The 15,965-nt window shown below is 46.3% G+C and overlaps 2 protein-coding genes across 2 annotated transcripts in view; one reads left to right on the forward strand and one right to left on the reverse strand.

Annotated features, from left to right (window-relative positions):
- Window positions 1–678: 678 nt before the first annotated feature.
- Window positions 679–10,223, reverse strand: RPS25 (ribosomal protein S25). The gene is made up of 5 exons (XM_082273146.1): window positions 10,143–10,223; window positions 5,673–5,768; window positions 4,110–4,293; window positions 3,556–3,646; window positions 679–745 (listed from the first exon to the last, which is right to left on the reverse strand). Exons 1-5 carry the CDS (start codon window positions 10,143–10,145, stop codon window positions 739–741), a joined length of 381 nt encoding a protein of 126 aa, XP_082129272.1. The 5' UTR covers window positions 10,146–10,223; the 3' UTR covers window positions 679–738.
- Window positions 10,224–10,389: 166 nt separating this feature from the next.
- MRPL43 (mitochondrial ribosomal protein L43) overlaps window positions 10,390–15,965 on the forward strand; it is a 39,624-nt gene continuing 34,048 nt past the window's right edge. Inside the window, exon 1 of the mRNA XM_082273202.1 lies at window positions 10,390–10,613. Within this exon, the coding sequence (XP_082129328.1) occupies window positions 10,483–10,613 (131 nt within the window). The 5' untranslated portion in view covers window positions 10,390–10,482. The remainder of the gene's footprint in view (window positions 10,614–15,965) is intronic.

Raw genomic sequence — 15,965 nt, forward strand, 5'->3', positions numbered from 1 at the left:
TTGTGCCTATAACTGTCAAGAGGGGATTTCCCCCTATACTTGAAATCTATTCTCTCACCTGTTGATTCTAAAAGAAAACCTCCACAAGGCATAGAAAAGAAGGGGGGGGGGGGGGAAGGCAGTGGTGGTTTTATCTCTGCAATATTATACAAAAACAAAACCCTGTAGCTTGCCAGAGATGAGCACAATCCCCAAGACACTTTACTGCTATGACAAACCAAAAGTGAGTACGCCTCTTAAAATGTGTACATTAACATTACATGAACCCATGTAAACCATAACAATGAGCTTATCTTGTGCTTTGGGGTCTGTTAAGTTGAAAAGGTTTTGTATGCTCAAAATATACCTACTGATCTTGTTGGAAATCTTGTGAGCCATAGTAAGTTTGTTTGAGGACTACAGAACCACACCCATTTAGGTTATCGACAATAGCAAAAGGGGCAGGGTTCTGTAGCCCCATCTTGTTTTGATACAGATGGCAAATGAGGTGGTCGCCAAATGACAGGCGAAAAAGGGGAAAAAACAGAAACCAAAAACTAACATTCACAAGCTGGTAAGCAGTAATATTGTTTTTAGATATTTAAAACTTGTGCCTCCTTGAATATTTTTTTCCATAGTCCCATGGGTTTTTTGGCTGTAATGCATATCCTTTAAAAATAAAGAGAAGATGGAACACAGTTTTTTTTTTTAATACGGATTTATTTCTGTTAATTTACATAGAAAAGTTGGATCCTTCCATTAGGCCCTGCAATGAAAGAACATGTATTAGTACTTACAGATCCATATCCTAAAATGAGAGAACATAAGGAAAGCTGTTTAATTTCTTAACATTAATATGCTTAGATTCAGATGGGCTCCTGATACACAGACAGCCAGTGATTACATATTCAGGCTTCCCGTGCATGCAAGATTCACTATACAAAAAAACAAAACCCCCACAACACTTTATACAGTGAAAAGAAAAAGTATGTGAACCACTGGTTTTCTGAAGCAAATTATCATCAAATGTCATCTGATCCACATCAGTCACAATAGACAATGTGCTTAAGCTGCTAACATTTATTGTTTCTTTATTGAAAATGCCCATTAAACCTTCCCAGGGCCAGAGGAAAAAGTAAGTGAATCCATAGGCCAATTACTTAAATTAAAGCCAATTGGAGTCAGTAGTTTGCAAACCTGGACTGAGTTTGGAAGTGTAGTTTACAGCTACTTTGATAAGACAAACATTTTAAGGGTGCTTTCACACTGCCCAGTTGGGAGAAAAAAAAAAAAAAACTTAATCATTTGAATTTGATGCGTTTCCCGTGCATTTTGTGGTTGGCATACACCTGTGAAACATGGACATAATTTGAAACAACTGAAAAGTAAAAACAACTGTTTCCATATTTATCCTTGTAAAGCTGCAGCAAAACCACAACTGATGCATAGAACACGCTTTCCATTCATTTCAATAGGGAGCTGCATTTTTGAAAAGTGCACCAGGGATGCAGCATGCAGAACTTTTAATGCACTGCACATGCAGCGCAGTGGTGTGGAGAGTGCTAAAGGATTTAAAGGGAAATATTTTTAAAGTGTTTCTTGCATTTTTAGCAAGGTAAAATGCAGCAAACAGTGTGAAAGGGCCCTACAATTTCTATTCATAAGCAGCATAAGCTAATGTAAACCATGCCTCATAAAAAGGTCTCCGACATATGATCAAGAGTAGCTGATATGCATATGGCTGGAAAGGGATACAAAGCAATCTAGGAGTTTACGCATCCGCAGTCGACAATGGTCTATGATGGGAGACAATTTAGTACTGTGGGTACTCTTCCTAAAAGTGAACGCTCAAGGCACAGCACAAAATTCTCAATGAGGTAAAGAACCCTTGAGTAACAGCTAAAGGCTTGAAGAAACGAACTGTTCCTGGATCTACCATACACAAGCCTACACAAACAGGGTGCTGGAGGAAGCCGTTGCTCAAAACAAGAAGCACATGCTGCCTGCCAGAAGTTTGCCAAAGAGCACCTTGGCAAAGCACAACACTAATGATAAAATATTTTGTGAACTGTTGGGGGAAGAATACATAAGCTTAGTACACACGCAACGATTGTTGGCCGTGAATTTTCGGCCAACGTCCGATCAGCCGATTGTCGGCTTGTTAGTATGATGCTTCCGACAACTGACTGCGACTTTACAGCCGAACAAAATCTGGTGTGCAGGCTATAAAATTTTTGTTGGCCGTAAACAGAACGGCCGATTTTACGTCAGTCAGTAGAGATTTCGGCAGGCAAAAATCAGATGAGCAAGACTGGGCATGCTCAGAGAAGAAAAAACACACGGAAAGTAAACCAGCACATGACATCACTTCTGAAGTTGGTTTTTGTTGGCCGAGAAAATTTGTGTGCAGTCTAGAGCACATTCCAACCAACACAACAACACTGGACAAAAGACGGCCAATCAGTCGGCCGATAATTGTTGCGTGTGTACGAGGCATTAGTACTATGTATGGTGCATAAAGGGCACAGCTTACCAACATCAAAGCATCATCCCAATGGTATCTGGGCTTGCTTCACTTCCTCTGGGCCTGGACTACTTGCTATCAACGAGGGGGAAAATTCCCAAATTTATCAAAATACCCTACAGGAGAAGGTCAGTAGTATCTGGGTGATGCAGCAAGACAATAACCCTAAGCATCGGAAGCAAATCCACCAGACTAGCTTCCGAAAAAAAAAAAAAAAAAAAAAAAAAAAAATGCGCCCTTTGGAGTGATTCAGTCAAAGCCCAGACCTTAACCAATAACACAAGTCGCACACAACTGAACCAAACATTTAAACTGCAGAGGGCCTTAAAAGGAAAAAAGATATATTGTCATGCCATGTACCCCTATCTGATCAGTCATAATTGAATTTGGTTAAGGACCCTTTCACACAGGCGGACCGTTCAGATCCGCCTGTCCGTTTTTTTGGCGGATCTGAACGGTCCCCCCATGCATTCCTATGGGGCATCGGATGGCAGCGGAGACATGTCCGCTGACATCCGACCCGATCCGTCAAATCTGGACGGATGGAAACCCTATTTTCCATCCGTCCAGCGGATCGGATGGCATCGGGTGAGAACGGACTAACGGTCCGTTGACATCCGATTTCCCCCATAGAGATGCATGGGGAACTGTCAGCTGTGTCTCCGCACACAGCGCGGAGACACAGCTGTCCTCCTGCTGCTCAGCGGGGGATCGGCAGCTCGATCCCCCGCTGAGAAAAACGGACTCCGTCCAGCGGACGGAGTGTGTGAAAGAGCCCTTAATGAATTATTGCACTTTGGTTGCCATCTGTCCCCATCAAAAGTATCACCTTACTTGTGCCCATCTCTGGCAAGCAAGGTGTCACCAGGACAAGAAAGGTTTACAGATAGCAAAAACCTGAAAGGAAACACATTCCTCTAACTTCCTGTCTCGCTGATTGAAAGACCAGAAACCTCCAAAGCTCCATCCTTCCCATACTTCGGCAAATATGAAGTCTTGGCTGGAGATGGCCCAGAACGAAGAAAAAAAAAAACAAAAAAACACTCACCTACGATTCCTCAGCTCCTGCTGGTGCATCTCCACCCTTTGTATTTCTGGTATAGATGACCTGGGCTCTGTGCTTGGACACCAACTTAATCAGACCTTTGAAGAGAAAAAGTTACAGAAAAGGTGAGTAAATTTCAATCTCGTGAAGGCTTCTTGACCTATTCTACTACAAAGGTAAACAACTCAGCAAAATTCATTGAGGGTGGATATTGGTAACAAAACTATACTGGTTATAATGGCAGCTGTGGATTTGGCCCAAAGGGACTTTTCCTCAATTGACATGTTAAAGGTAGAGGTGATGGGAAACATCACAAGGCTACTTATGACTGTGGGGGTCTTAAATGTGGAAAAACATGCAGAACGTCTGTACAATATAAGGGGAGCAAGTATACACTGGCTCCAACAAGAATCTGTTGGTTTTCCCTGCAAGTTGTACTTTTCTGAAGAGGCCATTACTTCTTTATATTCCGTTCTTAAAACTTTACAACCTATAGCACACAAGCAGCAAAAAATATAAAAATTCTCTAAAGCTCTTCACACAAGGCAATCCGATGCTTACCTTTGTTGAGCAGCTCCTGGAGGGCAGCCCTGGCCAGTGAGCCTCTGATCTTCAGCCTCTCAGACACCACAGCTGGAGTAATGAGTTTGTAGTTGGGAACTTCTTTACACAGCTTGTCATAAGTGGCTTTGTCAAAGAGCACAAGGTTGTTAAGCTTGTCCCTCACTTTTCCTTTTGACCACTTCTACTTGGGAGAAAAAGAATGGTCATATGCAGTTCTATCGTTATGCCCCTAACTCACTTAATCAAAGTAATTAACTACGCTCATTTTTATAATGAAAATAAGTCTCTTCTGGCATCTTCAACTGCTTTTGCTGAATATCAGAAGCACAAAAGTCTGAGAATGATTAATGCAAAACAGTGATGGAAGAAAACACCAATTAAAGTCCCGCTGTCACCACAAGGTAATGAGAGTCACTGCAGGACGTATGAGTGAGCAAAAGGAACCATGTAGGGTTGGGGAGGTGGTTATTTGACCCACCTGAAGTACTGAACATGCAGAGGCCAGAGATGAGCAAACCAGCTCCATTTCAACACACAGGCCACCAGAAAAAAACTGCCTCTTTCACAGGGTGTGCATTATGTAAAAGTAACTTTGTGATGGCACCTTGGTGAGGTCTTAAAAAAGTACCTGAACCAACAATGCCACCAGCTTTACCCTTTAAAATTTGTTGAGGGGTCTGGATGCTATTCTTTAGAGTACACTGATGCCCTGGCAGTGAGCTGTTCAATGCAAAACGTAATGCCTGGTGTACTGCCAGGGCTTAGAATCCAGAGGCCTTCAAGGATACTGGCAGAAGATAAGTCACAACTCACAGCATTAGAGCAGACACATGGCCCAGTAAGGGTTTTCTCATGCAAGGGCTGTGCAGCACTGGGCAGGACTGCACTGTAAAGTTCTCCAGATCAGGACTGAAGTATATTGCTACAAGGGTTACTCCCTGCAGCCTATCACTGATCACGCAATCTAGGAAATAGAGTTAACATGAGATATTGTCTTTTTTGTTTAAAGTTGTTGTAAACCCCATTCAAGAAATTTAAGAAAAACAGATCCCTCTAGTGTTTACTCATCTCTCTCCAAAGCTCTAAGACTAATTGTTCTTTCTCTCTGGTGCTTTCAACGGTTATTAGCATGGTCACTTCTGACAAGTTCTCCAACACATGAGAGAACAGTAGCTGAAAATTAGTGTCGGGGAGGGAGCTCGTCTATACAGCTCTGCATATTCCTCTGCCTATGTGGATGGGTGTGTGTCCCTTTCTTACAATCAGCTCTCACACAGTGCTAGTCCAGTTTCCCCACCCACCTCCATGTACTGCTGAAAGAGGACGTTTTTAACACTATCTGCACTTTTCAAAGGGTGTAGAAAGTGGAAGACAGCAGTTAAAGTAAAATTTCTGTAGGAGGATTGGTTTCATCTGAGGCTATTCACGTGTGTGTCTGGTCAAGCTGGGTTTTCACACTGTACCAGCCCCCTTACATTCCTATGCACAAATGTACAGATTATCCTATTGGCAGATTTTTGCCCAATCTCTTTATACACAGACAAATGAGCAGACGTTTACCTTCTTTTTGGCCTTGCCTCCAGACTTATTGACTGGGTCCTTATCCTTCTTGGCAGACTTGCCAGCATCCTTCTTTTTCTTGTCGTCTTTAGGTGGCTGGATAAGAAAACAATACATTTAGTAACCTGTACTGAAAGTTAGACTTTAACAGGTCATCATTTCCAAATTTACTTAAAGCGGTGTTACACCCAAAAGTGGAACTGCGCTTTAAGTACTCTTGACCCCATGGCATGCCACCTTTGACATGTCTTTTTTTGGGGGGGAGTGGGTACCTAGTTTTGACAGGTACCATCTCCTACTCAGAGCGCCGCAGTTCTCTGCCCCTCCCTGCAATCTTCTGGGACATGTCAGAGGGCCCAGAAGATTGCCCGGCCATTCAGGATGCGCAGTGCGGACCCGGCTGTGAAGCCGCAAGCTTCACAACGGGGTGCCCACAATAGTGATGCCAGTGCCCCCGAGAGGAAAGGAGAGGAGCGAGGCTTCAGGCAGCCGCATAGCTGGATTGTGGGGGACAGGTGAATGTGTGTTTATTTAAAGTCATTTTTAATAAACACAGAAACAGCTGGAACTCCGCTTTAACAGCAGTTTTAAAGCAAATATTCACTCAACTGATGCAATGCACATCACTTACTTGGTTTACTGGTTTTCTATTTTTTTAATCCACCCCCTCCCTCCCACATGGCTGCAGGTATATGCAGTGGCCAATAGGCAGAGCTAATATGTGTGATCAGGGGCTGGCTATCTGGAGATGGCACCAGGCCATTGGTGTCAGACGACGGCAATGCAGGACAGGAGCGGTTGTACCCAAGCAGCGGATTGCAGTAGGACAACACAGGATCTGCTGAGCAGGTGAGAATCTCAATCCAGGACAAGCCATCATAACACGTATTAAACAAAAGCTGGGTTGACCAGTGAAGTTCCTCTGTGTCCCATCTTTTAGTCATAAATTAATAAAGACAGAACTACTTTTCCCCCAGGCAAGCCAACATGAATGCCATGTTCACATGGGAGGGGATGTAGTAGTGTCTCGTATCTCTGCTGTTTCATCCCCTATCTACAGAGTAGCATGGCCCAAAGGTTTTATACGAAAAACCGTCTGTTGATGCAAGGCTACTAAATAGAATGAAATACCCAAAGGCAATTTTTGGATAGGAAAGGGAACTGTTTAAATGCTGTGTCCCTTTGGGGGAGATTTCTGTTGGGTGACAGCAGAAAGTAGGTGGAGACAGCTATCAACTCAAGTGTTTACCCACCTTTATTCTGTCTAAATATTTCTGGACCATATCACTTTTGGGCCATTGTGGATCATTTTGGGCTGTGTCAATCCCATCCTCATTACAGTCATAACGCCCACCCCCCATGCTTCTTTGCTAGAGCTAAAGAAAGTATTTAATAAAATTTGCACTTGGTCCCCAGTCACCCACTTCAGATTTTCAAAATAGAAGAATTTTTTGGGGTTTGTCCTATCTTTTGCAATCGGCTGTTCATTTAGAATTTTTGCGACCTTGATTTCCTTTTTACACGATATGAGCACTATGCCTCCCACCGATTGCAACTCCCCCCCCCCCACTGACCGCCAAGCGTGGGCCACAACTCCCCCCCCCACCGACCGCCAAGCGTGGGCCACAACTCCCCCCCCCCACTGACCGCCAAGCGTGGGCCACAACTCCCCCCCCCCCCACTGACCGCCAAGCGTGGGCCACAACTCCCCCCCCCACTGACCGCCAAGCGTGGGCCACAACTCCCCCCCCCACTGACCGCCAAGCGTGGGCCACAACTCCCCCCCCCACTGACCGCCAAGCGTGGGCCACAACTCCCCCCCCCCCCACTGACCGCCAAGCCCGGGACACAACTCCCCCCCCCCACTGACCGCCAAGCCCGGGACACAACTCCCCCCCCCACTGACCGCCAAGCCCGGGACACAACTCCCCCCCCCACTGACCGCCAAGCCCGAGGCACAACCCCCCACCCCCACTGGCCGCCAAGCCTGAGGCACAACTCCCCCCCCCCCCACTGACCGCCAAGCCCGAGGCACAACTCCCCCCCCCCCCCACTGACCGCCAAGCCCGAGGCACAACTCCCCCCCCCCCCCCACTGACCGCCAAGCCTGAGGCACAAATTCCTCCTCCCCCCACTGACCGCAAAGCCCCCCATGCTTCTTTGCTAGAGCTAAAGAAAGTATTTAATAAAATTTGCACTTGGTCCCCAGTCACCCACTTCAGATTTTCAAAATAGAAGAATTTTTTGGGGTTTGTCCTATCTTTTGCAATCGGCTGTTCATTTAGAATTTTTGCGACCTTGATTTCCTTTTTACACGATATGAGCACTATGCCTCCCACCGATTGCAACTCCCCCCCCCCCCCCACTGACCGCCAAGCGTGGGCCACAACTCCCCCCCCCACTGACCGCCAAGCGTGGGCCACAACTCCCCCCCCCCCACTGACCGCCAAGCGTGGGCCACAACTCCCCCCCCCCCACTGACCGCCAAGCGTGGGCCACAACTCCCCCCCCCCCACTGACCGCCAAGCGTGGGCCACAACTCCCCCCCCCCCACTGACCGCCAAGCGTGGGCCACAACTCCCCCCCCCCACTGACCGCCAAGCGTGGGCCACAACTCCCCCCCCCACTGACCGCCAAGCGTGGGCCACAACTCCCCCCCCCCCACTGACCGCCAAGCCCGGGACACAACTCCCCCCCCCCCACTGACCGCCAAGCCCGGGACACAACTCCCCCCCCCCCACTGACCGCCAAGCCCGGGACACAACTCCCCCCCCCACTGACCGCCAAGCCCGAGGCACAACCCCCCACCCCCACTGGCCGCCAAGCCTGAGGCACAACTCCCCCCCCCCCACTGACCGCCAAGCCCGAGGCACAACTCCCCCCCCCCCCACTGACCGCCAAGCCCGAGGCACAACTCCCCCCCCCCCCCCACTGACCGCCAAGCCTGAGGCACAAATTCCTCCTCCCCCCACTGACCGCAAAGCCTGGGGCATTTTGTTCTCACTGACACTGGAACAACTTGCGCTCCCACTGGCCACAGTCTAGACAGTAAAGTGGCCCTTTGTTTAGAATGTTAGGAGACCCCTGCTGTACACACAAGAATTCAAAACGCATTCCCACTATATACTGTAGCTTCAGTAACCAGTCTACATCACTGATGTGTCCGGATTGGGGGACACTAGTGACAGCAGCTGTCTGTGGAACCCCAGTGAGGAGTTGGATGTTGAAGATCCCAGCAGCCTGTGCAGCTTGGTCAGAGCTGGGAGTCACACGACTGACAATTTAGCACTTTATTTCAGAAATGTAGTCACTGAACTATAATTAAAGGCAAAATGTTCTAGTTTATATGTGGACAGATTGGCAGGACAGTCCCTCTAGGGTCTCACTGTAGTCTTGTGTGCCTGTTATGCCCCGTTCACATGAGGGCGTTTCCTCTACTGGTGAATGAGAATTACATTCATCTCTACAATACCCCATTTACACCCACAAAGTACATTAGAAAAGGTGGTGCAGGTGCTTCTTTATGCCCCACAGACTTCAATGTAAATACACAAAAATGTGTATTTGGCAGAGTCTAGGGCAGGGATGGTGAACCTTGACACCCCAGATGTTTTGGAACTAGATTATCCATGATGCTCAACTACACTGCTGAGCACAAGAGCATTATGGGAAATGTAGTCCCAAAACATCTGGGGTGCCAAGGTTCACCATCACTTGTCTGGTGTATAAAATCCAGGTTGTCACCAGAACAGGAATAGAGGGGAATCTTACTATGGGGACACCTGTTGCTCTGACAACCATCTACAGTTCTTTCAGAAGATATGCTCTCACTTCCTTTTGAGTTGGAAAGACAGGAAGTGAAAGCAAAATAAAAAAATAATGAACCAAAGTTTTCCCCTTCCCACTCCACTATCATGAGAAGTAAATATACTTCAATTCCTAGACCCCGGTCCTCCTGGGAATGTGGGCAATGTAAGATCCTTCCCGGGGGAGGCAGTTCTCAGTGACAAGGCACCCCAATTTCACAGATCTAGAGCCACTAGGAGGCAGTGCAGGGACATCACCAGAGCCTATGGAACTGGGGGAGTTATAAAGTGCACGATCACTGGATAAAGATCATCCACTTATAATTGGCGCATTTGTAGATTACGGTCATCCCAGCTACAAATATGAAAAGCTGTAGAAGGATCAGTAAGGTTTATTCTATCGTCACCAGCCAGGCACAAGGAAAGGCCTGCTTATAACCAATCCAACCACCCGAGCACACGGACATGCCATGTAACACCGGATAGCAGGCCAGGGCCCCTCCGGGCTGTGTGCAGATCAATCCGTCCCTGAAACCACAGAGCGACACACCGTACATCCCCTCCCCCCGTCCCAGGGAGACCTCTGCCTCTCCAATCCGCACTACACCGCCTCCTCCGCCCCATACCTCTCCTACATAGATTACCCCGCTCCCCGGAGCCTCACCATGCTGCTGCTGTCTCAAAGATGTCGGACAGAAAGGAAGAGGCACCTTTAGAACAGCGCAGGAAACCCCGTTGAGGGCGGGAACTTCCGCCTGGCCTAAACACAAGTTAGCCCCTGAACTACAATTCCCGGCATGCCTAGAGAGAGCAATAGGCTGCCTATCCGCCGCGTGACACACACTGCCGTGCGCCGGAAGTGACGAGGTAGGCATTTCTCACGGGTAGGTTTTTTTTCACTGAACAGCGGAAGTAGTGACTTGCCATTAGTCAACATGGCGGCGATCTGACATGCTGATAGTTGTTGCCAGGTCACCCCTGCGGAGGAGAGGCGCTCGATCATCATGACAGCCAGAGGTTCCCCCAGCCGCTTCCTGCAGAGTGTCCTTCGCAATGGGGTGGGCAGATATGTGTGCCAGCTCAAGAGACTCACCCTTACCTTCAGCAAGGATGCCCAGCCCTCCCGGGGAGCCAGGTAACCCGCTGTGTGCAGCCTGGGGGATGGGGGGGTCATCATAGTACATGTGAAGGAGAGCTCAGGGCTTACAAATCTTACCTCACTATCTGTATATTAACCACTTTACCACCGGAGGATTTTGCTGTCTTCCGTCCAGGCCACTTTTTGCGATTCGGCGCTGTGCGACTTCAACTGACAATTGCGCAGTCGTGCGACGCCGTACCCAAACGAAATTTACGTCCTTTTTTTCCCACAAACAGAGCTTTCTTTTGGTGGTATTTGATCACCTGTGCGATTTTTACTTTTTGCGCTATAAACAAAAAAAGAGCGTTTATTTTGAAAAAATAACAATATTTTTAACATTTTTTTATATGAAATTCCCCCCAAAAAAGATGTAAAAACCAATTTTTTTAAAAATTTTTGGCCAATTTGTTTTCTGCTAGCTATGTTTGGTAAAAAAAATCGCAATAAGCGTATTTTGATTGGTTTGCGCAAAAGTTATTGCGTTTACTAACAAAGGGAAAGATTTCTGTCATTTTTGGTGGGTTTTTTTTAACGCGTAATAGCGGCGATCTGCGATTTTTTTTTTTTTTGCGGGACTGCGACATTGCGGCGGACAGATCGGACCCTTGACTGACATTTTTGACACTTTTGGGGGTACCAGTGACATTACTGCAGTAATCAGTGCTATATATATGCACTGTTACTGTAAAAATGACACTGGCAGGGAAGGGGTTAATTTTATTGGAGAGGGAGGGGTTAATGTATGCCTGGTGCTTACTGACATGTAGGGGGGGAGGTGACTGAGTGAGTCATGGACAGATCGGATGTCCAGCTATGCTGAACAGTCCGATCTGTCACTCCCTGTCACTATGGAGATCCGCCCGCTGTGTTTACACACAGCGGGCGGATCTCCAGACTCGATCCCCGACGATCGGGTAAGAGCAGCGGCGATCGCCGCTGCTCCTCCCCTGGCCCGACTCCCGCTGTGAATGAAAACAGCGGGAGCGAGCCTCCGGCGGCGCGCAAGCGCCGCCCAGAAGGGGGAGTGTCTGACGACGTAGTACTACGTCGTCAGACGATAACGAGCCACTCTGCCGCAGTAATATTACTGTGAGCAGAGGTAAAGTGGTTAATATAAAATATATGTTCTATTACTCTGTGCATATCACTGTATGTATCTGCTGCACTCTATTATTTCTTCTCTTCTGAAACGATCACACCTTCCCTTAGTGTCCACACCACATAACCCAACAATATACATCAGCCATTACATTATCACCCCGCATCCAGTGAAATGCCTACAATGGATTATTATCTCATTAGAATAGCATGTGACAGTGACAGGAATAGATTAGACAGCTGTTTGAAAGCAGAAAAGATGGGCAAAAGGTAAGGATTTGAGTTACTATGACAACGGCCAAATTGTAATAATTAGATGACTGGGTCAGAGCAACTCCATATCCGCAGCTCTTGTGGGATGTTCCCAATCTGCAGTGGGCAGGACCTACCAAAGTGGTCCAAGGAAGGAAAACCAGCAAACTGGCGACAGTCATGGATGGCCAAGGCTCATTAATGCAGATGGGGAGCGAGGGCTGGCCTGTGTAGTTTGATCCAATAGAAGAGCCAGTGTAGCTCAAATTGCTGAAAAATGTAAAGGATAAGTTCAACTTTTGTACCATGTTAAACTCTAATTCAGGGTGTAACATGTTATTGTTGCAGCAGCAGTATCAGAGTGGGGGATCTTCTCAGCCTGCTTGCTGTCACAATTGGAAAAAACCTGATCGTACCGCCTCTGCTCACTTCATTCACAGAGGTCTGTGATTGTGAGAACTACAAGTACCGACAGCCTTGTCAACTTGTAGTTCTCAATGAGCTACCAGGGTGATTGTTGATTGTTCTAGGTAGGTCATTGATTAGAGGTATGAGCAGACTGCTTATACTGAGAGTCTGCAAGAGCCCTGCATTGCACCTGCGATCTTGCTGATTGTGGGTGCAATGCTCTGCAGGCTCCTAGTTAAAAGAAAAAAAATGTATATTTTTATTTTTTTTAAACCTGCAAAAAGATGTGTGTGTGTGTGTATATATATATATATATATATATATATATATATATATATATATATATACACATTTTTTTTTTTTTTTACAAAAACCTTTTTTTAAGGCCGGGTTTCCCTTTTTTTTTATATAAAAGAGAAACAATAAATCCACATCTTTTTACAGGTAAAAAAAATGGCCTTTTTCTTTTAATCAGCAGCCTGTAAGGCAATGCACCGACCTTCAGCAGATCATGGGTGTAATGCTAGGCTCCTGCAGACTGTCAGTGCAGTCTCCCCATACCTCTGATACAGGTAGACAGTTACTGAATGGAAGGAAGAATCAATGAACTACAAGAGCATTCACCAGCTGCCTTGCAGTTCCTTGAGAACTACAAACCATCGCCTGAGGCAGCCAATGGTACTTGTCGTTCATTTATTCACAGGACTCTGTGAATGAATGAATGACAGCTGTGTGGGCAGAGCCCCTCATGGCTGCGTTGTTTTAAACTGTGACAGTGGGTTAGAGGAGAGGGTCTCCTGCCCAATGTCACAGGGAGAGGGATGGGGGGAGAGGAGGCAGGAGCTGGTACATGTTCCAAAATGAAACTTATCCTTTAATGCTGGTTTCAGATTGCAACGTGTCAGAACACACAGTGCATCACAGTTTATGTATGGGGCTGTGTAGTCGCAGACCAGTCAGAGTGCCCATGCTGACCCGTGTCCACAGCGAAAGGGCCCACTATGGGCACATGAGTATTGAAACTGGATCACGGAGCAATGGAAGAAGGCAGCCTGGTCTGATGAATTCAAGAATGGTTAGAGGGACACACCAATGAATTTGAGGTGTTGAATAGGCCTCCAAATTCTCCAGATCTCAATCCAATTGAGCATCTGTTGAATGTCCTGGAAAAATGATTTTAAACCATGGAAGCTCCACTTTGCAACTTGCAGGACCTGAAGGATCTGCTACCAGTGGCTTTGTGCCAGATACCACAGCATACCTTCAGAGGTCTAGTGGAGACCATGCCTTCATACATTATGGCAGGTGGTAATAATGTTATGGCTAATTGGTGTATGTATTATGTTACAGTAATCATTAACAGAATAAGTGTTTGCCACTTGTTGCAGTCTCCTATAGTGTTTTAGTGCCCATGTATATCTAAACCTCCAACAAGCCTCACTCTTTACCATTTTGCAGAAATTTATTAAAACATTAATAAAACAAAAAATAAAATGTATTACAAGCACAATCAGGTGCGTTGTATGTGTATTGCACAGGCTCCTTCTGCATTGTTTACATCCTAGCCCCAAATCTTTACCGAGGTAAGGACCTTCTATCATGTGTCTGGAGGAAGTAGACAATGGACTATAAGTGCTGTGACATCACCTCCAGTGAAATGCACAAGGGCCTTTTTCCACAGAGGCAGATGGGGCTTGTAGTCTTGACTGTCACAGATTCATCATTGTGAATAGATGATGTGGCAGCGGCACAGCCCCTCTGAATGCAAACATCTAAAAGACTCTCCAGAGAGAAGCACTTCAGGTGTTTGAGGTGTGGTGAGATGGGTTGGGAATGTGACCATATTATAACCTTAAATATGAGTCTAACATGAAACCTGATCAGAAAGAGGAACTAACCCTTCAAAAAGAAGCACTCCAGCCTTACCCATCGGTTCCAGTTGTGTTGATCAGTCCCCAGTGTGGGATTAGTATTGTCTACATTTGCTAATGATGTAGAGCAGGGATCCTCAAACTATGGCCCTCCAGCTGTTGCGGAACTACACATCCCATGAAGCATTGTAAAACTCTGACATTCACAGACATGACTAGGCATGATGGGAATTGTAGTTCCTGAACAACTGGAGGGCCATAGTTTGAAGACCCCTGATGTAGAGCAATCACAGTGCTTACAGATGGCAGAGAGCATGTACTCTAGCCAGCCAAGGCTTCGTATTAGGCCCCTTTCACACATACGGTCCGTTTTTCATCCATCCATTGACGGATGAAAAACGGACATCAATGCATCTCTATGTAAAAACGGATGACAATGGATGATCATCCGTCTTCATCCGCTTTCATCAATGTCCGTTTTTTGGAACGGATGAATGCCCTATTTTTCATCCATCAGGGACTATTCATAGGATTCAGATATATTGGGCAGACTAGATGGGCCAAATGGTTCTTATCTGCCGACACTTTCTATGTTTCTATGTCACAAAAATGAATCGGACGAAAAACGGATGTAAATGGTCCGTTTTTCATCGGTAGTGGATGAAAAAAGGATACATTTTGACGTGACTGAACTGATGAACTGAACAGACCGTATGTGTGAAATGGTGTCTGCTAACACTCCCTCAACTCTGTTCCCCCATGTGGCAGTGGTCAGGCCTGAGGGACAGTGATGTGTTCTATCCAGGTGAAGCCATGAAACCGGTGGGTGGACTCCTACAGCAGCGGAGGGATAGGCGCAAATAGCAGAAACTAATACTTTGCCCCAAGTGGACAGGATTACATTCTATACTTGCCACACACTGATAACTGGTAGAAGGTAAAAAAAAAAAAAAAAGGTAGTACATGATGACCTGAATCCTGCACATTTAAAACGTTACTCCAATTCACCCACTTTTTTCGGTTCCCCACTGTATGCTTCTGACTTTGTATTGAAAGGCATTGCAGCAGATACACTTCTCATTTGTATGGTGCACAGCGTTCCACAAGACCAACTGACTGTCATAGACCCATCCCCTGGGCGGCTGAAGGAGTCAGTTACTGCTGCTATGTTCTTTGTGGCGCATAGAACTTGTATAGAGTCGGTTTCATATGAATATAAAAGGGTTAGCTGCAGGGCCGGCCTCTTCCCTGGGCACACTGATTCATAGGACTCCTGGATACCTGTGTTGCAGTTGGTACGTTGCCGTACGTCAGATCAGAGGGTAAGTAGTGTGATACATGTGCAGCATCTTTTTTTACAAATGAGAAAGGGTCATGTGCCAAGATACCCTTTCTTCCTATACACTGAAGTGCATGGAACTCCTCTGCAGCTGGCAGTGTGCTGTATTGTATTGCTTTGTATGAATGCTGTATTGTTTTTCGGTGAGTACAACTGACTTGGGGCTTATTCACAACAAATGACATGGTAAAACACAGCAGGCTGGTGTCTGTTATGTAGAGGTGGTGCAATGCGTTGTTACAACGCATCACACTGTTTACAGTTTTTTTTATTTTTTATTTTAGTGTCACAAAATTAAATGTTATTCAAGTAGCATGGTGAGTTGCACTGCAAAAAAAATGCATTTATGTTCAGAGCACCACACCTAATTAGAGTGTT

This window comes from Pelophylax lessonae (assembly GCF_965119305.1).
Source record: "Pelophylax lessonae genome assembly, chromosome: 12".
Classification (NCBI taxonomy): Eukaryota; Metazoa; Chordata; class Amphibia; order Anura; family Ranidae; genus Pelophylax; species Pelophylax lessonae.